The 26,593-nt window shown below is 36.1% G+C and overlaps 7 protein-coding genes across 7 annotated transcripts; 4 read left to right on the top strand and 3 right to left on the bottom strand.

Moving 5' to 3' along the window:
• Positions 1-472: 472 nt before the first annotated feature.
• On the top strand, positions 473-5,606 carry Tsp_05161 (putative integrase core domain protein). The gene is made up of 6 exons (XM_003369703.1): positions 473-770; positions 837-998; positions 2,243-2,403; positions 2,786-3,184; positions 3,647-4,171; positions 4,764-5,606. The coding sequence occupies exons 1-6, from the start codon at positions 473-475 to the stop codon at positions 5,604-5,606; spliced, it is 2,388 nt and encodes a 795-aa protein (XP_003369751.1).
• Positions 5,607-6,244: 638 nt separating this feature from the next.
• Tsp_05162 (putative occludin) lies at positions 6,245-6,827 on the top strand. Its single transcript, XM_003369704.1, has 3 exons — positions 6,245-6,343; positions 6,542-6,605; positions 6,652-6,827. Exons 1-3 carry the CDS (start codon positions 6,245-6,247, stop codon positions 6,825-6,827), a joined length of 339 nt encoding a protein of 112 aa, XP_003369752.1.
• A 2,720-nt stretch (positions 6,828-9,547) lies between these two features.
• Tsp_05163 (conserved hypothetical protein) lies at positions 9,548-11,023 on the bottom strand. The gene is made up of 3 exons (XM_003369705.1): positions 10,929-11,023; positions 10,814-10,898; positions 9,548-9,619 (listed from the first exon to the last, which is right to left on the bottom strand). The coding sequence occupies exons 1-3, from the start codon at positions 11,021-11,023 to the stop codon at positions 9,548-9,550; spliced, it is 252 nt and encodes an 83-aa protein (XP_003369753.1).
• Positions 11,024-11,556: 533 nt separating this feature from the next.
• Positions 11,557-15,023, bottom strand: Tsp_05164 (conserved hypothetical protein). The gene is made up of 4 exons (XM_003369706.1): positions 14,905-15,023; positions 12,457-12,783; positions 12,190-12,371; positions 11,557-11,942 (listed from the first exon to the last, which is right to left on the bottom strand). The coding sequence occupies exons 1-4, from the start codon at positions 15,021-15,023 to the stop codon at positions 11,557-11,559; spliced, it is 1,014 nt and encodes a 337-aa protein (XP_003369754.1).
• A 277-nt stretch (positions 15,024-15,300) lies between these two features.
• Tsp_05165 (tRNA (adenine-N(1)-)-methyltransferase catalytic subunit TRM61) lies at positions 15,301-17,160 on the bottom strand. The gene is given in 8 exon segments (XM_003369707.1): positions 15,301-15,897; positions 15,910-16,074; positions 16,206-16,285; positions 16,383-16,458; positions 16,520-16,608; positions 16,805-16,858; positions 16,901-17,064; positions 17,111-17,160. 8 exon segments carry the CDS (start codon positions 17,158-17,160, stop codon positions 15,301-15,303), a joined length of 1,275 nt encoding a protein of 424 aa, XP_003369755.1.
• An 852-nt stretch (positions 17,161-18,012) lies between these two features.
• Tsp_05166 (vacuolar-sorting protein SNF8) lies at positions 18,013-19,770 on the top strand. The gene is made up of 9 exons (XM_003369708.1): positions 18,013-18,063; positions 18,376-18,514; positions 18,566-18,660; positions 18,712-18,794; positions 18,872-19,019; positions 19,073-19,141; positions 19,208-19,244; positions 19,425-19,495; positions 19,747-19,770. The coding sequence occupies exons 1-9, from the start codon at positions 18,013-18,015 to the stop codon at positions 19,768-19,770; spliced, it is 717 nt and encodes a 238-aa protein (XP_003369756.1).
• A 1,848-nt stretch (positions 19,771-21,618) lies between these two features.
• Positions 21,619-26,582, top strand: Tsp_05167 (cuticle collagen 6 protein). Its single transcript, XM_003369709.1, has 15 exons — positions 21,619-21,755; positions 22,054-22,303; positions 22,366-22,469; positions 22,517-22,644; positions 22,880-23,028; positions 23,095-23,243; positions 23,756-23,970; positions 24,332-24,513; positions 24,614-24,756; positions 24,850-24,937; positions 25,138-25,338; positions 25,412-25,775; positions 25,857-26,218; positions 26,275-26,509; positions 26,548-26,582. The coding sequence occupies exons 1-15, from the start codon at positions 21,619-21,621 to the stop codon at positions 26,580-26,582; spliced, it is 2,742 nt and encodes a 913-aa protein (XP_003369757.1).
• Positions 26,583-26,593: the final 11 nt, after the last annotated feature.

Below are 26,593 nucleotides of genomic sequence, written 5' to 3' on the forward strand. Positions count from 1 at the left end.
TTTTAAGTGATACTTGTTGAGAATTCTGTAATATACTATGTACCTGTATATCAAAAAAGGACTTCTTACTGTGGTTTGGAGTGATATATATAGATTCGACGTGCCCGTGTGTCTTGTGTGCTATTTGAGTTCGCGTGTGATTGTTTTTGTTTTCACTGTATCTTGTTATTTGTATAGGGTAGTGTTTGTTGAATAAATCGTTCATACAAATACTATCTGATCGATCTATAGAACAGATTGCGCTAGAGATGATCTTTATATAGAACTTTGAATAGACTGTTCCTTATGGAATGGAGACCATCGAAGTCGACAAGAACTCCTTAATAGAATAAATCCCGCTCAGAATAAGAAAGCTGAACATCCTTATAGAAAGTGGGTTTCTTTTCGACAACATAAATTTTTGGTGCCACGAGCCGGGAAAGAGAAGCGTTTCTACTATAGAAAATTCGCTGAAGAGTTGAAATAGAACAAGATGATAGCGATAACGAAGAAAAGAGATGTGGGACATCGTCGTCTGAATCATTGGCTACGTATGATAGAAGATTATATCAAACAGGATACTAAACCGAATGTCATCGAGTCAACATTGGAGACTTTGGAGCGAAGGTATGAGGAATTCTATCGGCTTCAGCTTTCGTACGAAGAAACGATCCAGGATGATGAAGAGTTAGATGAAGCAGTTAAGAAATGGACAGCTATTGACTGTCAGGTGGTCGCCGTTCGCGCTTCGGCTGGAGAATACATTCGAGATAAGCAAACTGGTGCTGAAAGTATAGAACCGACGCAGCCTATAACGACCATTCAAAGTATCAATCTGCCTTAGTATAAATTGCCAGAATTTAATGGTAATCCGCTGAAGTATAATTTATTTTGGGAACAGTTTGAAGAGCATGTCCACAGACGATCAGACATTGCAGATTCTATCAAGTTCTTATACATCATCTCTGTCTTGAGTGGTGCAGCACGTTCTACTGTTGAGGGATTACCTGTCACCTCAGGTAACTGTTCGAAAGCAAGAGACATATTAAAGGAATGATTTGGTTTCGACGAGCTGACCATTCAGCTTTATGTGAAGAGCTTGATGAATGATTTCAATGATAGATCCTTGTCTCCTGAGAAAATGGAAGCGACGCATGATCATTTGAACATGCACTTGAGAGCTCTTGGTTTACTTGACCCAGACTTCGGTAACATTCGTCAAGTGTCTATTCAAGTTTTGATCGAATTGTTTGAAGGTGTCTTACATTAGTGGATTACAACTTCAAACAAAGTGGGATGTGAAAGTGCTGTAAGATCGAAAGAGAGCGTCTGATTTGAAGTACGTTTTATCGTTTTTACAAGAAGCGAATACTCAACGCTCGAGGAATACTCACTCACACAAGAGTGGTGAACGCCCATTTCCACGTCAGGCAGTTCCCTCTGCTACTTCAGTTATAGTAGTTAAAACCAAACAGATGTTCCGATGTCCCATATGCGAAGATTTGCATCGCGTCCAGAGATGTAGAAAATACCTGGCAATGAGCACTTCGGAACGTTGGAAGACGGCGAAACAGTACAGTCTGTGTTTCCGTTGCTTAATGCAAAATCATAGAGGCGTCCTTTTGGTTCACGCAAGCCCAAGCCCAGTTTCAGCTGCGCCACATTTCAGCATCTCTGGCGAAGTACTACTACGTCATTTTGTCTTTACCGGATTCCGTTGCCCCTGACGTCGGCGACTTATTAGAACCGGTTGGAGATATACCCTTACGAAACGTTGAAGAGCCACATTCTGGAACACTAAGGCGAATTGGACGACGACCGCTTCAACCCACTTACGACTCCAGTTGCTGCAGGAGATATGAAACCTTTCCAGCTATTTCGAGAAATGCGCCGGAACTGTAGTACGAATTTGAATCCAATTATATTTTTTTTCAAAAAGCTCTTCTTAGAGCGTCTCCCCTTGAACATCCAAATGATACTCATAGCCAACGCGTATTCTAACACGGAAGAACTGGCAGAGAAAGCCGACAAACTGGTAGCTGTCAGCGGTAACAGCTCTGGTTTAGTTTACGCAGTCCGTCAAAGAGCAGAGCGACGGCAGAGCTCAAACCCTTGAATAACGGATCGAAGATTTTGAAGAGCGATTCTGATCCTTGAATAGGCGATCACGTGACAGATCTCAGACGCCTAGCCCTAGACGCTAGAGTTCGATTCGCACCCGACAGCAAACACCTCCTGTTTTCTATTACCGTCAGAAATTCAGGGTACAGGCTCGCAGATGCCGTTCCCCTTGCCGATATACTAGGGAAACGGACGGCCCGGGACCTCATGGCACTAGGGTCCCCGGGTAACCGACCACGCTGCCTTTTCTTTGTCCAGGAGAGAAAGTACGGAATGCGTTTCCTGGTGGACAGCGGTTTGGAAGTAAGCGTAGTGCCACTTAGTACCACCCGGCGCAGTCAACTCCACACCTCAGACATCCCGCGGTTAACAGCCGCAAACGTCACTACCATCGATGTTGTCGGTAGCCGCGAGTTGACAGTGGACGAAGGCTTAACGCGCCCGATGAGTTGAAAATTCATAGTGGCACGAATCCGACAACGAATCCTCAGAGCAGACTTCCTACGGCATTTCAACCTGCTCTTCAACCTGTTAGATTATCAGCTTCTGATTGACATGACGTATTGACTTTCACGAATGGACTTGTCAAGATCAGCAAAACAAAATCCGTCAGTTGTTTACGGCGCGGATGAGACAACAAATTCAAAAATTTTAAAAAGTTCCTATCTCTCACCTCATATTTCAGAACCAGCGAGCGTCGATTCAACATCACATCCTGACGCACGGACTACCTGTCTTTGCAAGACCGCGACGGCTGCCGCCTGACCGACTGGAACTTGCGCGTAAAGAGTTCGACATCCTTCTCAGTATCATCCGACCATCAAACAGCAGTTGGGCATCACCGCTTCACATGGTTCGAAAAAAACAGCCGAATACCTGGCGCTCCTGGGGAGACTACCAACGTCTTAACAACGTCACAAAGCCCGGCAGATACCCGATTCCTAACTTCAACGACTTCGTCACGCAGTTGAGCGGCCGGACGATTTTCTCCAAAGTCAGCCTGATCCGCGCCTACCAGCAGATCCCAGTAGCTGAAGAAATTCCGAAGGCGGCCATTACGACATCTTTCAGCCTGTACGAATACGTGAGAATTACGATCACGCACAAACATTCCAACGTTTTATGCAGTATTTGGGCTTTTACACAAGCAAATCTTTGTATGCAGTCGTTTTCATAGGTTGCAATATTTTCAGATTTTCATTCATTAATTTTTATTTGTTTTCAGTTAACACTTCATTTTATTTCAAAACATTCATTTCCATATAGTTTTGAAATTAGATTGTAATGTTCATTGAAATTAAATTTAACTACCTACCTATGTTTCTGTGGGAATGTACCTGAACATCAAATGTGCTTTTATAGGGTACGGTAGAAGGAAGACGAAAATAGTGTGCGTGGGCGTGGGCGTGATAGCGGTGTGTGAAGAAAGCCTGTGAGTGGCGTCAGCGGACATCTCTGTATATATCTACATTCCCTTTGTTTACTCTCTTGTATTAAAGATATATATTCATATATCCGGACATAAGAGCACACTGTTCGACTGCAGGAAGTACTTGACCGCCTCAGGAAAGTCGGCCTGAAAGTGAAACCTGAGAAGTGCCAGTTGATGAAGAGGAAGGTGGCGTACTTAGGCCACATTATTTCCGAGAAAGGCATTGCCACCGACCCCAGCAAAACACGAGCGGTAAAGGAGTGGCAAGCGCCATCTTGTGTGTCAGAGTTGAGGCAGCTTCTGGGATTGGCTTCATACTACCGGAAGTTCGTCAACGGCTTCGCGAGTATCGCTGCTCCCTTACATCAGCTACAGGAAGGAGACGCAGAGTGGAAGTGGACAAAAGTCTGCCAGGCGGCATTCGATGCTCTGAAGCACCAACTTACTTCAGCCTCTATCCTCGCATACTCCGACTTCCGACGCCGGTTTCTAGTCGACGTGGATGCTAGCGGAGATGGACTTGGTGCTGTTTTGAGTCAAAAGGATGGCAGTAAAGAACGGGTTGTGGCTTACGCGAGCCGCTCGCTGACCAAGCCAGAACGTTGCTACTGCGTGACACGAAGGGAGATGCTCGGGTTGGTGTGGACTCTGCGGTAATTCCGACCCTACCTCTATGGTCAGCGGTTCCTTGTGCGCACTGATCATAGTTGCCTGCGTTGGTTACGGAATTTTAAGGAGCCAGAGGGACAGGTAGCCCGGGAGAGTTGGACTTTGAGGTGGAACATCGACCAGGACGCCTTCATGGCAATGCTGACGCGCTGTCACGGACCAGTTGCGCTCAGTGCGGGAGACCGATGAAGAGCAGTATGTGCGCAGTCCGTGCAGCGCCGTCGGGCTCCGCGGTTGTGGTACAGACTCTCAGGGATCAACTGCTGGCAGCTCAGCAAGCAGACCCGGAGATACAGCTGTTGCGTCAGTGGGTGACCAGTGGGTCTTGGCCGACCCAGTGTCCTCATGAATATAGCCGAGACTTGAATATGATGTGGCAGCAAAGGCCGATCTGGATTGTCCAAGAAGACCTTATTTGCCGTCATCGTGATGGACTCACGGCCGAAGAAGGGGCGACGCAAATGCTGGTGCCGCGGGCCTTGAGAAGTGAGATCATGCGATCCCTGCACAACAGTCGATACGCGGGTCACCTAGGCGAACGGCGGACCCTTTCCACGACTAGAAGCCGATTTTACTGGCCCGGGATGAGTGGGGACGTCCACTTATGGTGCCGCACGTGCACGCAGTGTGCGGCGAGAAAAAGGCCATCAAAAAGCAGCCGCGCACTGATGCAGCCAATGACTGCGGGTTATCCGCTGCAGCGAGTGGAATGGACATCTTGGGGCCACTGGAAAAGACCCCGTCTGGCAACCGATATGTCCTGGTCTTGACGGACTACTTTACCAAGTGGACAGCCGCATTCCCTCTCACTAACATGGAAGCCGACACAGTGGCCAAAGTACTGATGGAGAAATACATAGCGTACTTTCGCGCGCCGGACTGCTTGCACAGTGACCAAGGTCGCTCGTTCGAAGCGCGGGTTGTCCAGGAGTTGTGCCGTCTTTTCGACATCAGAAAGACGCGGTCCTCCCCGTACCATCCGCAAGGGAACGGACAAGCTGAAAGATTCAATCGCACACTCCTGGACATGCTGTCCATTATGTGCGAGGCGAATCGGCAGCAATGGGATGAAATGTTCTCTTGCGTCATGCTGGCGTACAGCAGTAGCGTCAACGAGAGCACTGGTGTAACATTGGCCATGGCTATGTTTGGCAGAGAGCTACAGCTGCCGCTGGACATCCAGATGGGGTCGCCGCAGAGGAAAGACACGGAAACGCTGCCGAATTACATCCGACAAACGAGAGAGCGCATTGACATTGTGCATGAGCAGATGCGACGGCAGCTAAAGGTGCAGCAGAGGCGGCAGAAGTCCCTCTACGACCGGAAGGCAACCCAAGGAACCTTCTGCATAAAGGACCTCGTGTGGTTAGCTATCCTGAGGGGAGGAAAGTTACATCCGTGCTAGGAAGGACCATATGAGATAGTGCAAACCCTGGGCCCGCACACATATCGAGTGAGACACCAAGAACGGAGACGCCGCACTAGGTGGTGCACTCTGATCGATTAAAAAAATATGTCACCCGGGAGGATGCTGACGAGACCAGAAGGAGACCCTTTCCCCTTTGGTACGGTTCCGGAAGCTACCCGAAGGAGCAACAGCCTAAGGAAAACGTCACGGGACCTAGGGTGGAAGTTCGACGATCCGCGCGTACACACCGGCCTCCGGGGTACTTAAGGGACTACGTTCCTTAAAGGAAAATTCGGAACGAACTCTTCCGAAGGAGGGGGCAGTGTGGCGATGTTACCTGAACATCAACTGTGCTTTTATAGGGTACGGTAGAAGGAAGACGAAAATAGTGTGGGCGTGGGCGTGATAGCGGTGTGTGAAGAAGGCTTGAGAGTGGCGTCCGCGGACATCTCTGTATATATATCTACATTCCATTTGTTTACTCTCTTGTATTAAAGATATATATTCATATATCCGGACTTGCTATTAAATATACTACCCTTATCGTGTGTAATGAGCAAGGCACCGAGCAGCGCACGCACGACTGCGCACAATCCTCAAGATAACGGACAGGGTGAAAGATACAATGGAATTATATGGAAGGCGGTCACTTTAGCGCTGAGATCCCACAATCTACGGATCGTACAATGAGAAGAAGTAATAGGCTTAGCGTTACACTCGATACGCACGTTGCTGTCGACAACGACTAACGCTAATCCTCATGAGCGTTTATTTGGTTACCAGCGTCGAACACCTACGGGTACATCCCTCCCTACTTGGTTAACAACACCCGGAATTGTACTAATGAGACGGCTGAAAAGAACAAACAAACACGACCACCTAGTAGAAGAAATGGAACTGATGGAAGCTTACCCTAAATATGCCCATGTCAGATTAACAGATGGAAGAGAAACCACTGTATCCCTGAGGCATCTTGCGCCTTTTGGAGGAAGGTGCGTTTCTGAAGATGGCAACCCAGATGAAACATAAGTGGGAACTGGAGCTCCTGGCGAAGAAGGTGAAAAAGGAGAAAAACCAGATGCTAACGACCCTACACCAGAAAATTCAGAAAGCGAAGAAGACACAGAGACAAGAGATGAACCTCATCAAACACCACCACGACACTCCACTAGAATAAGACGAGCACCACGGCGCCTGCAGGACTACGTCCAATACTAGACGTGGGGTGAAGGTGGTGGGTACATTAAACAGGGTTATCTTACCTGATAATCTCTCGTGATACTATATATACTATCTTATGATTGTACATTGAATCTTGGCTCCGTTCTGTTTAATAAACCTCAACTTTGTGAGTTATTCATTACAACTGCTTCATTGTCTCGCCACGTTCGGAAACGAACGTGGTTAATTAGCGGTTGGACAATCAAATAAGGTTGACCTCCCGCGTGAATAATAATACAGTGCAACGCTCAGGCGATCCAGTTTCTCAGGCGTTAACAGAATGTTAAATGGAAAATTGATTTATTTTTTAGCTTTCTACAACTTCCAAATATTCAGCATCTCTAAATGCCTAATTAACTGCTGAGCTTCCAAGACCATTATGATTAAATTTCAAAACGATACGCTCTAAAAAACGATAACGATTAATCTTGACATAGTACTTGAATACTCTTCATATTAATAATCATACAGAATGAAAAAGGTTGGCTAAAAAATTTTGTATAATTACAGCGCAAATGTTGAAACTTTGTATTTAAAATATTAATGCAAATAACATTCCAGCATTAAAGCAGTAATTGGATGATGTAGAAAATAGATTTTCAGGTACAATTTAGCTGGGAATAATTGAAAACCCTGATTTGAGGGTCGAAGACATAATAAAATAGTATTTTACATATATTTATTAACTCTCTGTTATTTATAATGCATTATTTTTTTCCTAAAGTTATTACCCAGCTGTCAGATAAACTAATCATGTACTTGAATTTTATTAATTAAATATTCATAAAATTTGAAAAATGTTTTGACCGAAAATAGCCTAAAAACTAGGTCAACCGCTCAAAATTTTTCTGAAAGATTTTGCTAATTCGGTTGATCAGACCGCAAAATCTTGGCGAAAATTTTAACGGTTAACGGAATCTTCACTTTAAACCATGCTGCAGGCACAGTTTATATGGCGCCACCTTGGTAGCTGACATTTAATAAACAAAAATAACAATACAAATATAAATAAAATGAAATAAAATAAAAAACAAAAAATGAAAAATGTTATAAAAAACAAAGTTTTCGAATTCTTCTAAGGTGTGATTTTTTGCATTGCATTGAGACGGTTTTTTGTTTTTATTTACTTTTTTGTTTTTCCAGATGTTTTTTTGTTTTTTAAAGCGCTTTTGTTTGTTTTTTATGTTATTCGAGATTTTGTATGGCACTATGAGTGGGACAATATAAGCAGGTTCATTCTACCTCCTTGTCCACCACACCAGCATAACCTTGCCACTGTTGTGTGCCTTTCAGACTCGAAGCTCTGTTTGATTCATTTTTCGATAAAACAATTCTTACTATGAATCTTTTATTTGTAGTTATGCAATTTTACATTAGTTACAATAAAATTTACGATTAGTTGCAATTATGGAACTATGGGTTTTGATTCGTTTACAATTATAATACATTACAACTCCTTTTTGTATTTACATTGCCTGATGAATCAGTGAAGCATTCTAATCAAAGTTTTTCAAACTCAAAACACAACCACATTTTTTGGTTTTCAATCGTTTATGTTTAGCTAATTTAAGAAAACCTGAATAGAAGTTTTACACTGCAAAACATATCAGTAAAACAAAAAAACATGTTCAGTAATACAATAATTTCTAACAGTAGCATTACAATTGGAATAACTGAAAACGTTGGTTTCAAAGTACAAAAAACAAGGTATAAACTAGATGAAATTATTATTTAAATAACATTGCAAATTCCAGTTTTGTAAGAATATATTGTTTTCCATGAATGGCTAACGTTCACACTTTCAAATGAATTCAATGTTAAAACTGAAAGTTTATTCTTCTTAGAAGTATTCTTGAACTGAAGAACGGCGCAACTCAAAATGAATAAGTTAATGACAACAATTAATATCCTATAATCAGAATTTAAAAGGTATACCAAAACTCGAAATATAGTAGTGCCAAGCAAACAGCTAAATCGGAAAAAATTTCGATTATCGACATTAGAATGACAGATATATGATGCAACGATATTTATATAAAAGGTGAGCGAGAATCTCAACTTGAAATGGCATTGCTCATAAAATGTCCAAACGTAAAAAGTTACACAATTTAGGAAAATAATATATTCCACTTGGGGTAAAACATTCTCTACTTACAATACACTACACTGATTAATAAACATCACAAAAAGTTAAAGCTCTCATATATGAAAACTATGAAAAAAATCTAATCAGCAATGTTCAGCAAATTTAGATTCAAGCTATAAAAACACATTTACTAAACCAACAACATCTTCTATTTGTTCATATGCATCAGGTCCTCCGGATGTTCTACAAATAGAGAAAAATAATTTAAAAAACAAACCAACAACTAAGAAATACCAAACCTCTTTCTGAAGCAATACTTCGTTTGTCAATGTCAATAAAGTCATTGCAAACATGCCACATGAAGATCACCAACAATCAGAGCAAGCAAAGACAGATAAGCGAGCAAAGAACAAGCAAATGAAAATTTTCATGAAGCCGGTTGCAAAGAACCAATAAGCCAGTGTAGAGCAGATGAATTATATTAGATAGGCAAAGTGCCACATTTAGAGGCCATTTATTGCACAACTACTGGGCAGCTTCCGATGAAACTCTGCATAACACTAGAATACATCTATGCAAACATATAAGTATCAAAAAAGTTGAAACTTTGAGAAAAAGTTCTTCGCCGTTTTTACAAAAACAGCAAGTGTATAGCCCATGAAATTTCAAACTTTTCAAAAAAATCTTTTTGCTCCAAAAATGACTGGAATTAATTTTAATCGATAATAAATTGTTAAAGAACTACAACCAAATTCTCTGCACTGTTCCTAGTTGCGTATTTCTCGAGATATCGCGGAAAAGTGGGCAACTTTCTTATGTATTAAGATAGGCAATATGCCAACTTTAGAGGACACTTTTTCCACAACTAATTTCCGATGAAACTTTCCGAAACATTATCTTTTATCAACGTGAAACTCTAGCAATACTTTGAAAAAAGATTTTCACCGATTTTCGCAAAAACAACAGTCCATGAAATTTTGAAATTTTCGAGAAAAATTTTTTTTCCAAAAATCAAAGCAATTAGTTTATATCGATCAAAAATTATTAGCAAACCACTATAAACTTATTCGCAGCGTTCTTGATTGCGTATTTCTTGAGATATACCAAAAAATGTGAAACTGAAAATGGGATTTTAACAGAGGTGAAATAAAAAGGAATGAAAACTAAAAGTTCAATAAATGCGCATATAAAATGATTTCATTAATTTTTACAACGGAACTATCAATGTTTACGGCAAAAAACGGAATTTATTTTAATAAGAATTGTTCCTGATTTTCATTTATGCAAACAGAACTTTCAAAATTAAAATCTTTGTTCACTGAATTTTTTGATTAATTACAATTCAGAGATACGAATTATTCAAAATTATCAGATTGGAAAGCTATTTTCATGCAATATGTCAGTCTTTCTTTTCTATAAATGTCAAATGCTCAAACCGGCAACTTTATCAAATTTCTCAAAAAATCATCGATTGCAGGTTATTCAAAATTTACAAACCTTTAATTAGCACATAATTGTTTGCACTTAGCATCAAATTATTTTACAATTCGCCGTAGTTTCTGAGATGCTCGGAATAATTTTCACAGTACATACCGGTGGATTTCTCTAAAGATTCGAAAAACTACCATGCATGAGCCCAATAATTTGACATAAATTGTGAATTTATTTAATTTCCTAGCATTTGTGGTCAATTTTCACCCCGGGCGACTATATTAAACACTTATTATGCAGTGCGCAATGCTATTAAGCTATTTAATTATGCAGTGCATTTGTTACTTAGCGAAAGTAAATTCAAATAACCACACATTTTGCATCAATGAGAAACTTAAAAAATAAAAAAATGGTAATGGGCATCGCATTCCATGAAATGTTCGCTTTTAAACAAAAAAACACTTACAACGCATGCGTTTTGATTTGCAGTATGCTCATTAAATTTAACATCTGTCACTTCATTCACTCGATGCTTATGGGTATCAAAAATTCTGAAAATCTTATTACAAAAATGAATTTACTGGCTTTTCGATGGAATGGGTACATATGCATCACATCCGAAAACTCGCAGATGCTCAACAGCTGGTCGCTTTCCAAACCATTTTTCATGCGGCATTTTGGTTGTTTCTTTCCGATTTGGGATGCGGTTCAAAGGATAGGCAGCAGTATGAACTGCTTCAGCTCAGAGACTTCTTGGCAAATTTCTTGCATGCAGCATTGACCTTGCCTTTTCAACGAGTGTTTTGTTCTCTCTTTCAGCCATCCCATTACACTGAGTGGGCTCTTCTCATGCACAATTCTCCTCTCTATATGAAAGTTATCAAATTCTTTGTTGACAAATTCAGTCCCGCCGTCTGTTCGAATCCATTGCACGTCGCATCCAATTTATTGCTTGATTTCAGTCATAGCAATGTTGAGGTATCGTAAGATCTCGTCCTTTCCATTCATAAAGTAAACCTTACTGTATCCTGATGATTCATCTTTGATGCATATGAAATAACGATTACCACCGACTAATGGGTGGATAAAAGGTCCATAGGCATGAGCATGAAGTATCTTTCCATGAACAGATTTTCGTAGTTCAATGATTTCTTTGTGAGGCTTCTGAGTCATTGAACCAAAACCGCACTGCTCACAAAAGAACGTTTCTTATGTTGTCGCACGCAGCCCATCAACAAGGTTATATTGCATCATAATTTTAATTGACACTGATGTGTCCAACTCGATGATGGCAAAGTTCGAACGAGTGTGCTCCCCCTCTGCGAACATTGCAGACATCGAAGTGTTGTCTGACGATCGACGGATTAACAGAGCATACAGATCTCCATCTTTGTATCTAACCAGTTCTGTCCTGTTATTCATCATCAAACGGGTGTTGAAATTGTCCATCATGATTTTGTATCCACGGGCAGCTGCAGCCCCAATGCTAAACAGACAGCTAGACCTGAATTCTGGAATGTAGAGAACGTCATTGAGTACAGACACAATCCACTGCTTTCCATTCAACACTTCAACATCTATAGTTCCAATTCCAACTGCATATATCATTTTGTCGTCTTCAATTTGCATTCCTTGTGTTCAGTGTTCTCTAATGTTGAGAACCAATGTCGGTTCCTGGTAATGTCCTTGAACGCTCCAGAATCAGAAAGCCATCCGTCATTGCGCTCCTGACGAATATCTAACTATAAGCGTGCGACAAATCCCTGGGTTCGTCTTTTGGTGTGTTAGAATTTATTTTCCTTTGACTTCGACAATCACTGCAAATATCCTCCTTTTTCTTACAATTCCAACATTCAATATTTCTCTTCTTAGAAAACCCGTTGGGTTCTTTTGAGGTTGTTTTCTTTCCAACTAAGGCTTCTCCAATAGACACTGCTTGCATAGAACGACAAAGTTGATCTGATTCACAGGCATGTAACTGGGAAGTAAGATCTGAAAGACTGGCAGGCTTTTGTACTGAAAGTCTCCAAGACTGACGGAAGGAGTCAAATTCAGATGGAAGACACTTTCCCGATGATTATTTTATCATCTAACTCGATCTGAACTGACCGTATCTTGTTGACAATGACATTTAATCCAGCAATGAACGAAGCAACATGCATTCCAGGTTTCCATGTATACGCGTAAAATTCTGACGAAACCAAGAGCTTACTGCTTATCGTTGCCTCTTTCTTGATTCGAACAATGCAGTCCATCATCTCTTTTGACGTCTTGCATGAACGGATGATAGCGTGATGAAAATCATCCACTGACCGGCAAATGATGCTACGAGCAAGAGCATCAATCTTTTTCCAAGCCTTGATCTCACTCTCATCTTTCAGTGGACAGGTTTTCTCTCTGCTGACAATATCAAGACAGTCCCTCGTTCCAGAACAGCTTCAATTTCAAACTTCCATCGACAGTAATTCTCTCCCTTAAGCTGAATCAGCAGTTTTTTTAGGTTCCATGTTTTGCGTTGACAATCCCAGGATTCAGCAGTGTTAAGATTTGTTCAACGCTTCTTGGTGCGCGCTGTCTCCGCAGACTCAAGTTGCAAACAACGTCGACACGCAACAAACACACTTCAGTTGAATCCGCCGTCGAACACGCAGAACACAAAAGGCCTTTTACAGTTCAGCTTAGGTTACAACAGCGCAGAGGAAGCGTGCTGGGCCCATAAACTGTTGAAATTCAGTCAATTTTATCTGTGTTATCATGTAAATCGAGACAACAGACGTAAAATCAGGACATACGAACACAGCAGCTACAGAAAGAATTCAAAGAAGCACAACAGAGTAATTGAAGGAACTAAGTTTATTAGCACACAAGGTATATCATACACACACGGAAGTATCTATAATTATCCACAGTTAGTACAGTATATGGAATATCAGGTTACAACATTCAGAAGTAATAGAGTTTGTAGTAGATCCGTTGGCTCTATTTCGACAGTAACAATTGTTCCTGATTTTTATTTATGTCCTACAAAAACTTTCAAAAACAACACATTTGTTTACTCAATTTTTTGATTGATTACAATTTAGAGATAAGAATTATCCAAAATTGTCAGAACTGAATGCAATTTTCAGGCAATATGCCAGTCTTTCTCTTCCATAAATGTCAAATTTATCATATTTCTCAAAGAAAGCGGGTTATTGAAAATTTACATACCTTTAAGTGGCACAATATTATTTGCACTTATGAAAAACCATTTTCTAATACGCCGCGCTTTCAGAGAAACATGTAATTAGTTTTACTGAACTTATTGGTGAATACCTCTAGACATGGGAATAAATACCAAGCCGATTGATTTTATGTAAATTTTAAATTTATTTAAATTCCTTGCATTTGTAATTAATTATTCCGTCGGCTACTGCACTTTGTTCCACTTCCTTGTCCGCCACACCAGCATTACCAGGACCACACTGATCGACCTTATAACCTCGAAGCACTGCTTCATTTATTTTTTAACAAAACATTTCTTACTATGAACCTTTTCTTTGTAGTTACGTAATTTTACATTAGTTTCGATACAGTTTACGATTAGTTGCAATTACGGAATTAGGAGTTCTAATTAGTTTACATACAGTGTTTCTCAACCAGGGAGGGGCGTAGGAAGTTCCCAGGAGGGCGACGTGGGAATTAAGAAGTTTTAGTCTTGCAGAAATGTTCGAAATTCGGTTTGGTCTATTTCAGGCTAAATTTTTACCGGCTTTTCTTGCTGTTCATCTTAGTTGTAGCTTAACAGCTTCTGTTCTGCACAATTTATTATTTCCCTTTGTACTAAAGTCGCCGGTGTGATGAAAGACGCGAATAATTTCTGACAGAGGCCTATGCATTATATTTATCAAAGTCATAGAACAAGACTGTATTTTGTCTAAACGGCTTAAACAATCAAAGCGGTGAGAAATTCATCTGAAGTGGATCATCACATTTTTTCATTCTTTCCTTCATTCACTATCGCGTCAACACCAATCCTTGTTGTCACACGTGTGCAATTTTCTGTTTATTTGCTTCAGTTAACCTGACATATCTTGCAGATATTTTTGAAGCACTGAATTCACTGAATTTGAAACTTTAAAGGGCAAACGCGAATGGGATAGTTCACTACGATATTGTTCAAAGCTTCATTGCAAAAATTTGTTCATGGTTAAAACAAGTTTAATCAAGAAATTCTACATGGTCTTCAAGACTCAATGAGCTTTGAAGTGATAAATGTTTTAGCAAATATTTGAAAAGAAAAATCAAAGCGCACCTTACAAGCCTACAAGATGAGTTTTTTTACTATTTTCCTCACATGGAATCTCAAAACCTGATCTATAAACTTGTGAGAAATCCATTCTTAGTTAATGTCGAACATCTTCCACACGATCTGCAAGAAGGAGCCAATGAATTGCAATTCAACATTCTAGCTTTGAAGGCATGCCGTTGAGAAGCTTCTTGGTAAAATTACAAGCTGAATATTCTAAAATAATTTCACAAATCTTACGTGTATTGGTTCCCTCCTCCTCAACGTACCTTTGTAAAACGGGATTCTCAGCGCTCATGACACTTAATACGCAGCATCGCAACAGGTTAAACGTTGAAAGCGACTTGCGTCGTACCTCATCGCCCACTGCCCCACGAATACATAACATCGTCACAAATAAGCATTGTCAATACTCTCATTGATTTTTATTGTGAATCATTCAGGAATGCGAATTGTGAAAACCAGCTTGGCTTGATGCAGCCATGAAGCAAAAATTTGCTTTGCGTACACAGAATCCATACAGCAGTACTTTTTTTAGGGGGGGCATTAACTGTACAACTTTTATTGAGGGGTGAGGGCGTGCGCTGATACGGATTGAGTGAGAACCACTGATTTATATATAGAGAGATTGAGAGAAATGTACGTGTTTATTTATGTATGCACAGTTACTGCCGTTCAGGCAATTTAGTAGCAAAAGACAAAAATCCAGTGTGAATAGGTTGCTCCTCTGGAAATGGTCTGCAGTCTAGCATTGCATTATTTAGAATAGGAAGTTCTTGAAATTTTTGTTCACTTTTTTGCAAAGATGAGAAAGAATCAAATTTCACAGGACGAACATGTAATGTGCGTTGGACGCATTCAATAGTAATAATATCAACGAATCCACATTCACCAAGAATTTGACAAGTATGCTGGACTTGTTCTAAGCAAGGCGAAAATGATCCAAAACGACAAAGCTTGTGCCTCTTCATTGCTCGTTTGACTGACTTAAGAAGAAGCCAAGGTTTTGGAAGGTCAAGAAAAACGGCATCAACTTCATCTTCAAATGGCAATCCGTCTATACATACATCTTTTTGCTCAGCAACTGCAACACTTTCATATCCTTGCAATTGGAAATCTTGATTGGCAGCTTTCACACGATTTTCATCGATATCAAAGGTGAATAATTTTCCCGTTCTTCCAATACAACGAATAATTGCGTTTGAAAGTGAACCACTTCCTGTTCCAGCTTCTGCTACTCTATTTCCAGGTTTCAATTCTAGCTGCAAAATTACTAAGCTCCAATCTTTTGTGTATAAAATTTGAGTGCGATGAGTCAACGTCAACGTCCATAAGTCTGGTGTTAGTCGTAAAACATGCACATAACCTTTTGGGCATGTTATTTTCGAACCGTATTTTTTACCAATAACAGAATCATGCTGTAAAGCTCCGTATTTTATCTGAAAAACTTTTCCTTTCTCAATTTTCACTGCATACATTTTCTTATAATTTACATATATGACAACAACATCGCCTTCTTGAACGTATGTTTTTTCATCCATTTCAGACAAAATTTTCAAAAGAATTTTACACCTTTGTTATTACTGTCCACTAATATTAGTTCTGCTTTACCAGAAACTTCTAACTGATGCAACGCTTCCAAAAGTACATCTTCATTCAATTTATGAAAAGCTAAATGCAATGAATATAACATACGTTATTATATGCCAATCATTAATTTGTATTAGTTTGAAAAGATACTGCTTACGTTCATCCACCGAATCTTCTCCGTGCATTAATTCAAATAAAGTACACACAGTATTTGTGAATCCATTACGAACTGCCTATAATTTTTTTTACTTTATAAAATGAAAAATAGATATAAAAAGATAAAAAAAAGTATACCCAATCATAAATTAAGGTAGCCCATTCAGCAGGCGATCGCCAAAAAATAAGACATCGCTGTTTTTGCTTGTCTTGCCACTCTAAATGCTCTAAGACACAAATGTATTAATTAATCTAATAGAAAAACAGAAATAAGAAAAATAATAAAAACGAATAAATTAAACACAGAAGATAAACGATCACTCTATATAACTGTTTTAACGTCAGCCACTACTAGTGACTTTAATTAATTGTGTTCAATTAATGTAAATGCACAACATAAATTTTCCAAAAAATAATACATACTGCTTTGCCTCAGTCGATCTAAAACCGCGTAAATACCTTCTAACGATAGCTTTCCTAAAATCATAATAATATATAAACAAATACAAATAAAATAACGGATTGCAAACGACTGACGATCAATTTTGGTATTGTAGAACAATTCAGATTGTTGAGCGTCCACAACGTCTAAACAGTGAAGGCAATTTGCTTGGAAGTAATTCAAAACTAAAGATGCCCACGCTTCTAACTGTCTTTCTCTAGTTTGCAGATTTGGTTGAAGTCTAACAAAACTGTCATGTAATGAAAATTAACTGACAATTTACTTACGTAAAAAAAGGAGGAAATTCGTATTGCCAAGGCCATCGAAATGTAGTCATGAAAAAATTATTCTTCTATGCACAGTAAAAATAATACAATGAAATGCACAATAATTAAATTGAATAAAATACTATTAACAAAAAATACATTAAATAAATTAAATAAAAATAAAAAGGCCTTATCACTGTTTATATATGAAAGAAAAGCAAACTTTAAAAATGCTACCTTATTTATAAAACATCAATTACAAAACATCATATACATAGAATGATACAGAAATTAGAAATTTCTAAAAGTACATTATATTACAGTATACAACCAATTGTACAGTATAAAATAATAGTATTGAAGAATAAATTAAATATTAAAAAGTAAACATTTATTATTAAATGCACAACAGATAATTTAATTTTTTTATTTATGAAACACTGCATTGCTGCAGAACAATTTCAAGCGAAAAATGCTTTGCGCAGCTGAATGCAAGCGCACATGAAGCTACAGCAATTATTTATGATTAAAAAATGTTTTAATACAAAAAATTATTACTTAGTTTTTATTAAATAAATTTATACTTAATTATCAATACATTTTTGTAAATTTCTGCGATCAGTATATTTTTGGCGGTGGTTTGTTTTAACTTTTGTACAATGAAGAAGTATTTAATAAAAAAGAACTTCGATTTTTTTATTATTTACAATTTTTTTGAAGTTATTGAAAATTTCTTTCTTGTAAAATAGCTTTTAGCATATATATTTAAAGATGTCTTAACTGAAATTTTTTTTCCATGAAAAAAATTGTTTCTTACTTACAGTTTTTATTTTACTAATAATCAAATTTTGTTGAAATATTTTTTGATTAAACAATGCATCCAATGTAATTTTATAACTGTATATTTGTAGGTGCAATAGAAAATGCGGAGATCGGTTGGAGTAGGTGCTATTCAACGTAAAAAGGAATCCATGGTAAGAAGTGATTGATAGCATCAGTTTTGCCGGTACCCTTTTATTTAGGCCAAATTCAAAGAGAAAGGGCAATGCATAGTCAGTGAAAATTTGCAGCAGGTAAATGATTTATTATTAATACGTAGCTTGTGCTAATTTTAATCTGTTTGAAAAAAAAAGCTTTTTTTATCTTCAATATTTGTAAAAGGTGGTGTGAAAATTTTCTTTGATTTTTTGACAGCAGTAGTATATATATATACGACTTATATTTAATTTCATTTAAAAATATTCACCTTTTTTTAATTTTTGAATTCCACTTTCTATTGCTTATAGTTAACAGCTTTAATGGATGTTTTTCGTGACAAACTTGAATTATTTGCCTCAAAGCATCAGCATGAAATTCGTAAAAATCCAACATTTAGAAGGCAGTTTTTGGAAATGTGCGCGACGGTTGGCGTAGATCCACTTGCCTGTTCGTTCTGCTGCATGTTTTTTTTCAAATATAATAGTGTATAATTTATAGCTAGCAAAGGATTTTGGTCAACCAAGTTAAACATAGGTCAATTTTACTATGAACTTGCCATGCAGATGATTGAAGTATGCATGGCTACAGCCCCGGTAAATGGAGGTGGGTTACAAATTATAATTGCTTTTTGCAATATTTTGCAGTATATGACTGTTGGTATGACTTTTAGGATTCATTACTATGGAAGAATTGTGCAAACGAGTAATGCATTCAAGAGGCAGAACCCGTAAAGAAGAAATTACAAAGTGCTCAATGTTGATATTTTACTTTGAAAGCTTGAAGTTTCTATTTATTTTCTTTAAGCGAGGACATCCTAAAAGCTGCCAAAAGCATAGAAATTCTTGGACCAGGGTTTTCAGTAATCAAGATGCCAAAAGAAAATACTTACCTAATTAAAACAACACCTAAAGAAATTAGTGTCGATCATTTGTCTGTTTTACAACTTGGAAAGGTAAGTAACGTTGAATACATTTTAACTTATTTTAACTTCATGACTGATTTTAGGAAAATGGCTTTGTTTCAAATGAAATGCTTGCTGAAAGATTAAACTGGGCAAATTACCGAACTAAAACTGTTATTGTATGCAATTTTAATTTAACATATTATCAATTTAATTGAAATATAATTTTTTTATGTTAGACTGAAATGCTAGCAGAAGGCACGGTGTGGATAGATAGTCAGTGTGAAAATGAATCGCCGACTTATTGGTTTCCCAGCTTTTTTTCATATAAAAGAAATTCTTGAATGAAATGTGATTTTCAATACAATAAAACTTACAATATGTTTGCCATTATTTGTGATTGTTCATTTTAATCGCAAAACGTTGTCCAATGAAATTTATATGCAAATGATTCAGTAGAATCTATTTCCTTAATGTTAAGACAATTTCGAAACTTAAGGCATCTTTCTACAATGATGAGCACTCAAGTAAATCACATTGAACTAGTAAAAATTAGTTTGTGGAAAATGAAACTACTTCAATTGATGATATTTACGCTGAATCTCTGAAAACGTTTTCAAAGTGAAAGTTAAGATATAAATATTAAATTTTACTATTTTTACCTATTTATCCTAAATGATGTTTCGAAGTAAGATTTGAAAATACAAATATTGCAGTATGTAATTTTTTCTTTTTACTAATAATGATTTGCGTAATATTTTTCATAATTGCATTTCAGGAAGTAAAAGAAAGTGATTTATAAAAACAAAAAGTTAAGTGATTATATTCTTATGCTTTATTTAAAAAATTTTTAAAATTATGTTAACATTAGGCTCAATGAAAATTGATGCAATTTTGATAATTTGTCATGTTCTACGAAACTGGCTGCTGTTGCTTAATAGTTAAAAAAGAAAAATGATTGCAAATGTCTAATTTTTCAAAAGAAATTACATTCACTTGGTTTAAAATAATGCTAATTGAGAGTTTAATTCAGAAATTATTTAAAAAATTTTTTTCTTTTTTAATAAACATAAATTTAAACATAATTTTAAAAAAATGATTTAAAAAATATCTGCAACTTTTGTATATTTTGCAATCAGTGATAAATATTTCAATTTTTATTTATAAAACATATATACATAAATTATATGAAGTATGAAAATAGCAAAAACATAATTGTAATTGGTGTGTCGTTTAGGATAAGATAGCATAATTAAAAAATTTAACAATTAAACTGTTTCGAGTAATTTTCTTGGCAAGAAAACAGGAAGTTTTAAATTCTTTCTTAATATTACCGACGGTTGTCAAAATGAATGATAATAATTTCTGACATTACAAACGCCCGCAACTTGCTTTCATTCAGCCCTGAAGCAAGCTGCTGTTCTTCTAAAGAGTGAAAATAACAAGAAGCACAGTAAGTAAATTTCTACATCACACAATACAAAATACTTTTCTTTGGAATCTGTCAGACTTGAATCTCCATCTTTAAAAAAAGCAATATTCAGCTAATTCAGGTATAATTGCTTTTTTATTTTTAAATTCTTTCATTAACTATAAATATATGTTGAAATTTTCAAAACATTTACCATATTTACTTCTTTCCATCTATTTATATACATTGAACATAGCAAAAGATGCAAATTATGAAGTTTGTAACTAAAAAGAGAAGAAAATTTTCATTTAATATCAAACAATTTAATACAACTTAATTTTTTAAACTTTTCAAACTGAAATGATTAAAATTTGTTGAAATTTACATTATTCTTTCAATTCTATCAATTTCAAGCACTTTCACATATTAATTCATATAAAAAACATTTAAATATGTTCTCTAATTTTATATATTTGTACTTGAATTTTTTGGACTAATTTATTTGTTAATTAAATAATGTTCATTTAATAATTTAATAAAAATTGCTAAAACCAATCATTTTTATTTGAAATTGAACATTTGAACATGCGGTTGCTGTTGATTGATTGTTGTATCATGACTTATTAATGTAATTATAAACCCAATGATAAAAATTTTAAAGATTCATCTTATAGATCTATTTTAATTAAGATTTTTACGTATTATACGTATATACCAGTATGAATGAAAGTGAATTAAGATGGAATTAATTTGACAATTCAGAATCATCATTTAACATTGCAGCTGGCCAACTTTCGTTTCAAACGTTGTTTACTTGCTTGCACTTTATTTCAATCTGTTTGGCTGGGTATTCATTTAACTACTTAAAAAATATCTTCTCTTTCAAGTAATATAAACTATATAAAAACAATAAATGTCACATAATTTTCAAATTCAAACAAACAAAACCTCTTTTACAAACCTTTTTTTTAATAATCAACTTTGGCTAAATAATAGCAAATCACAGTTTTTATTGTTAATTAAATTGGACTAATTTTATGATTTTATTTCGGTAAATGTCAGTGTCCTGTTCTCCATTTCATTGTCCCCAGACTTGACAGAAACAAGCAATGTTAAGATTAATAATCAATCATATTAATAAAATTTTGCAACTGTCACTTGATCTTATTATTCTAATTAATTTGCAGAGCTTATATTTAAAGCATTTGACAGCCGTCTTTATTTTTTTAAAGATCAATAATGGTAGAAATTCAAAAATATATCGGTTCGTGGGGGAAATATCAATGCTTTATATACATACTGGCTTTTTATTCTTGCGTTTTTGATGGAATTCAGACAATTTTACCTGCATTCACTTTGGCAACTGCTAATTCTAGGTAAGCATTTAATATAAACAATATTAATAAATTTAACAACTGTATTTTATGAAGTTTACTTGTTTACTTTTTTGTAATTACATAAACAAATATAGCGCATTTAAAAGTATAAATGTATTTCATATTGACAAAATACGTTTAAGCGGCTTAAGTCATGCTTTGCTATTCTTATTTTATTTTATCAAACATCATTATCTACTTACATTTACATTTATATATATAATTCAATTGAAGCAAAGAACTATTTTTCAGATTATATTGCAATTATTCTCATAATCGTAATTTTGCTTTATTGAAGATGCAGAATACCTGATTTGGATGAAATATGGACAAATGCAACTTACGATACTCCATTTTTATTAAATATTAGCAAGCAAGCTTTGGGAAAATTACATTTTGATTCAAACAAGAACATCTTTTGCCAATATTGTCCTGATTCTTTAACTGCTTCGGAAAATTTCACTTGTGAATTGTCGAATAAATCTAGAAAATGTTACTCAGGTTATGTGCATGACAGGTCTGTATTTTATTCGACTTTGACTACAGAGGTTTGTAATAAATAATTAGCATTAGAAATATGCTTATTTCTTCTTTTTTATAATTATTTTAGTTCGATTTAATTTGTGATCGAGTATGGATGAAAGATCTGTTAAAATCTTTGTGGATGGCTGGCGTTTTAACAGGTTGTTTGATTCTTGGAACCCTCTCGGACAGGTAGATAAGCAGTGATAATAACAATGTGCGTTATTATTCAACTTCAGATATGGTCGAAAGGGCGTTTTCATTGTGGCTTCAGTTAGTCAAACAATTCTAGCAAGCACATTGCCATTCTTAAAATCATATCTTGCCGTAGCTATTGTTCAATTTATTACAGGAATGTTTAGCAGTGGTGTATTTGTAACTGGATTTGTTATAGGCAAGTGAAAATCATAAACGTATAAAAGTTTGAAGTTTAACTTGATACAGCTTCTTTATATACAAACAAATTTAACTACCTATGAAATAATTACTAATGAAATTCATTTTTTACTTTAACTCATTTGCAAATAAATTCATCGTGTAAAACGTTTAACGTTTAAAACTAGATTATTAATTGAAATATTGAAAATTAATTTCTTTTTCAGTAATGGAACTGTGTGATGGCTTACCAAGAACAGTTGCAGGAATTGGACTGCAAGTTGCTTTTGCTGTCGGATATATAATTGATGGCCTGGTCGCATATTACATACGTCGTTGGGATCACATCCAGTGGATATGCTCCTTAGTTGGAATAGTGTTTGTTTCTTACATTTGGTAAAAAACATGCCTCTATTAACTATATATAAATTGTTTTATTGAGATAGTTGTTGTTGTTGTTGAATTAAGGTTGTTGCCTGAGTCACTTCGATGGTTGTTGCACAATGGCAAAAAGCAGCAAGCAATAGATTTAATGCAAAAAATTGCAAAAATAAACAAAAAGCAAATTCCTGATAGTGTTATAAAATTGCAGTTAGTAAGTTCATGCTATTTCAACTTTAAAGTACAACAGCATTTTTCAAATTATTTAGAATGAAATATATGTAAGCTGTCATACTTGTGCACGATGATTAAAAAATATATTTGTAATTATTTTTACTCGTAATTTTTTTTAATTTAAAAAGGCATTTTTAAACAAATTTATTTTATAACTAAATGCTTTGCTTAATAATTACATTGTTGTTTTCATTTATATTTAGACAAAAAATGAAACTATCGAGACCAAAGAAACCTTAATTGCAATGTTTCATCATAAAAGAATGACCATTTTGGCCATTGTTGTAGCATTTAATTGGTAATTGGCTGACTTTGCTTTTTTTGTTTTTTTATAGTTCAAGTAAATTAATTCTTAGCTGCATAAATAAATCTGGATATAAAAAATTTACAGTCAAAATTACAATTATAAAAAGTGTTCTCTTCATGCATAAATGCACCCACATTCAGAAAATGAGGCGGTTACTTATAAAATATATTTTATTTGGTAGGCTTACTGGAGCAATGTCATATTATGGTTTGGCATGGTACACAAGCGACTTGCCAGGTGATGAATATTTAAATTTTTTTATATCCGGTTTGGTAGAAATGCCAGCTTATATTGTTTCTGGCATTATGTTTGAATATTGTGGACGAAGACCATCTTTGGCAAGCATGTACATTTTAGCCGGAATGTCATGTTTAGCAAGTGGCTTAACTCCAAGCGGTAAAAGCTGATTTCTTTAAACAAAAAACATCATATACGTATTTTAAATTAGATACTTTTAAATTGTTTAACTTATAAGTGAATGCATTTCTGATTATAATTTTTATTTTTTCTCTTCTTTTTTTTATTTTTCGGAAATTATAGATTAAATGTTGATTCAATTAATTAATTAATCTCTTCAAATTTGTGAAAACCAAATTTCACTCGTATTGTCTTATTTACTTTTTTACCTATAAATCTTCTCACCTACATGTATAATTTGATTATTTTATTTATTCTTTTGAGCCAATTTACAATTTATTTATTTACTAATTTTATTTTTAATTTAACGTAATTTAATTGCTTTCACATATATTTATAGAATACAAAACTATTATCATCATAATAGCAATGATCGGGAAGTCATGCATTTCTGCTGCATATGCAATGGCATATAATTATAGTGCAGAATTTTTTCCGACATCTATCAGAAATGCAGGAACTGGTTTCTGTTCATTGTGTGCTCGAATAGGAACAATTTCTGCACCTCAAATTCATCTCTTGGTAAGTTTTCAAGCTTTCATTTTCATACGTGAAAAGCATGAAAAGTTATTCAAATTAAATTTCAAAAATTTTTGCACATTTCCAAAATCCATGCTTTTAGGCTCATTATGCGGCACCATGGGTGCCTATAACTATATTTGGGTGTTCTGCAATTCTTTGTGGAATAATGAACTTTGCTCTGCCTGAAACCAAAGGACAATGCATGCCAGATACCATTGAACAAGCGGTAGCACTAATAAATAAGTAAAAGACCGAAACACATACACACAACACACCCGCACAAGCCTATATATCCATCCATCTATACATACATACATATATGTCATTTTATTTTAGAAAAAGTACGCCTGCAAATGATAATAACAAAGAAGCATCGTCATCAAAGAAAAATAATAAAGTCAATGCATCAGTCGAATTAAAGAACGTGTTCAGACTTTCAGTATCTTAATATTTTTTGAGAATCTGCACTATTTTACAATTGCAGTTTATTTGTCAACATGATTAAATGATTACTAATACTGTTTTAGCATTTTACTTTGAAATCATCATCATTAATTATAAATAATGACATATTATAAAAATTGCTTTTCCTTTTTGAATAGTTTTGTAATTTCAAGTTAGCAGTACAACCAACACGCATACTGTGCGATTTTGTTATTTACATTTTGTGGACAAGCTGCTACTAATGTTTCGAGCGCAGCACAAATTCTGTGCGGTCACTGTTCGGTCAACTTTTACTATTTTGAACCTACCAGCAACATGATGAATGTGACCTTTGCAGCTTTGGAACACAATGAATTTCGTTTAACTGATATGCCATTTTCGGTTTGCTTGATATTCTGCTACTTACGTTAATATACAAATGGATAATTTTATGATAAAAAAGAAGCTTTTAGAGACAAAACGTTCACAGTATAAAAAAAGTGCTTTTCTAGCAATTGTTTTTAGCACATTTGCATCTGTTTTACCTGCTATTTTGATTCCTATAATTTTCAATCGGTTGCAACAATTTCAAACGTACATGTCGGATGAAGTTCTGTCATGCCATTCGCAAACGTTAAAAATGTGGACTCAGCTATCGAATGCAAATGAAAAACTTGGTGCTAAAAGTCGTCTGAAACGTGCATGGAAATTTGGCAAATGGATAGATATTGACGAATCAAATGAAAATGCTGCAACACCATATCAGAATTACGCTTCTCCAGTGACTGAAGACCTTGATCAACACAATTCATCTACTGTATACTCTACTGAAATAGAAAGTGAGAATTTTCATTTGCTATTTGACTTACATATATATATATATCTTTTGTTAATAATGCATATTTTGCATTTTTAAAAAGAAGAAACTGAAAAATGCAAATGTGGCATTATGCAAGGTTTACCAGGACCACCCGGACCAATGGGAGAAGATGGACAAAATGGTAAGGATGGCATACCTGGAGAAGATGGTTCTCCAGGCAAAGCTGGCGCCATTCTTCCTCCTAAAAAGCGTGAAATCTGCCAACTCTGTTTACCTGGGTTAACAGGACCTCCTGGAAGGGCAGGAGTAAAAGGACCGCCTGGTCCAAAAGGATTACCTGGTCCTCCTGGAGTAAACGGAGTTCCCGGAGAAAGAGGAATGGTAGGTGCTGAAGGTCCACCAGGATCAGTGGGAGAATGTGGTCCGCCTGGACTGGCTGGGAAGAATGGAAAAGTCGTTCAAGTAAATTACGGATGCAATGGAAATTTCATTTTCACCAACCATTTATTTATTTGCAGGTCATGGGACCGCCAGGAAAACCTGGAACTCCTGGAGAACAAGGTCCTAAAGGTATTCCGGGCAAACCTGGACGAGATGGTGCACTGGGACCGCCAGGTTTGGTTGGTGATCCGGGAGAGCCAGGTCCACCGGGTCTTCCCGGTAATCCTGGCGCTATTGGACCACCAGGTGAAAAAGGATTAACAGGCAAACCTGGAAGCTGTGATCACTGTCCTCTACCCAGAATGGCACCTGGTTATTGAGAAATTTGTTTCTTTTATTAAATTATGTAGAACTGCAACAACAGCTACTGAACTGTACTCCCTAATGACTGCATAA

Source organism: Trichinella spiralis (assembly GCF_000181795.1).
Source record: "Trichinella spiralis strain ISS 195 chromosome Unknown Scfld1557, whole genome shotgun sequence".
In the NCBI taxonomy this organism is placed as follows: Eukaryota; Metazoa; Nematoda; class Enoplea; order Trichinellida; family Trichinellidae; genus Trichinella; species Trichinella spiralis.

Excerpts from the sequence above, each read along its gene's own strand:
- Tsp_05161 (XM_003369703.1), top strand. The coding sequence starts at position 473 with ATGATAGCGATAACGAAGAAAAGAGATGTGGGACATCGTCGTCTGAAT. Across the intron at positions 771-836 it reads TAAGCAAACTGGTGCTGAAA|AATTTAATGGTAATCCGCTG; the intron begins GTATAGAACCGA and ends ATAAATTGCCAG. Across the intron at positions 4,172-4,763 it reads GAAGGGAGATGCTCGGGTTG|AAGCCGATTTTACTGGCCCG; the intron begins GTGTGGACTCTG and ends TTCCACGACTAG.
- Tsp_05162 (XM_003369704.1), top strand. The coding sequence starts at position 6,245 with ATGGAAGGCGGTCACTTTAGCGCTGAGATCCCACAATCTACGGATCGT. Across the intron at positions 6,344-6,541 it reads CACTCGATACGCACGTTGCT|ATTAACAGATGGAAGAGAAA; the intron begins GTCGACAACGAC and ends TGCCCATGTCAG. Across the intron at positions 6,606-6,651 it reads CGCCTTTTGGAGGAAGGTGC|CTCCTGGCGAAGAAGGTGAA; the intron begins GTTTCTGAAGAT and ends TGGGAACTGGAG.
- Tsp_05163 (XM_003369705.1), bottom strand. The coding sequence starts at position 11,023 with ATGCCGCATGAAAAATGGTTTGGAAAGCGACCAGCTGTTGAGCATCTG. Across the intron at positions 10,899-10,928 it reads CCCATTCCATCGAAAAGCCA|AATTTTTGATACCCATAAGC; the intron begins GTAAATTCATTT and ends TAAGATTTTCAG. Across the intron at positions 9,620-10,813 it reads CAAATCAAAACGCATGCGTT|TCATTTTTGGAGCAAAAAGA; the intron begins GTAAGTGTTTTT and ends AATTAATTCCAG.
- Tsp_05164 (XM_003369706.1), bottom strand. The coding sequence starts at position 15,023 with ATGTTATGTATTCGTGGGGCAGTGGGCGATGAGGTACGACGCAAGTCG. Across the intron at positions 12,372-12,456 it reads GTCATTGTCAACAAGATACG|ACTTTCAGTACAAAAGCCTG; the intron begins GTCAGTTCAGAT and ends TCAGTCTTGGAG. Across the intron at positions 11,943-12,189 it reads AAATATTGAATGTTGGAATT|TTGGAATTGGAACTATAGAT; the intron begins GTAAGAAAAAGG and ends TGATATATGCAG.
- Tsp_05165 (XM_003369707.1), bottom strand. The coding sequence starts at position 17,160 with ATGACTACATTTCGATGGCCTTGGCAATACGAATTTCCTCCTTTTTTT. Across the intron at positions 16,286-16,382 it reads AGAAGATTCGGTGGATGAAC|ATGTACTTTTGGAAGCGTTG; the intron begins GTAAGCAGTATC and ends AATTGAATGAAG. Across the intron at positions 16,075-16,205 it reads TGGACAGTAATAACAAAGGT|ATAAAATACGGAGCTTTACA; the intron begins GTAAAATTCTTT and ends AAAGTTTTTCAG.
- Tsp_05166 (XM_003369708.1), top strand. The coding sequence starts at position 18,013 with ATGCGGAGATCGGTTGGAGTAGGTGCTATTCAACGTAAAAAGGAATCC. Across the intron at positions 18,064-18,375 it reads AACGTAAAAAGGAATCCATG|TTAACAGCTTTAATGGATGT; the intron begins GTAAGAAGTGAT and ends TATTGCTTATAG. Across the intron at positions 19,245-19,424 it reads AGGCACGGTGTGGATAGATA|TAGAATCTATTTCCTTAATG; the intron begins GTCAGTGTGAAA and ends CAAATGATTCAG.
- Tsp_05167 (XM_003369709.1), top strand. The coding sequence starts at position 21,619 with ATGGTAGAAATTCAAAAATATATCGGTTCGTGGGGGAAATATCAATGC. Across the intron at positions 22,304-22,365 it reads ATTCGACTTTGACTACAGAG|TTCGATTTAATTTGTGATCG; the intron begins GTTTGTAATAAA and ends TAATTATTTTAG. Across the intron at positions 25,339-25,411 it reads TAACTGATATGCCATTTTCG|ACAAAACGTTCACAGTATAA; the intron begins GTTTGCTTGATA and ends AAGCTTTTAGAG.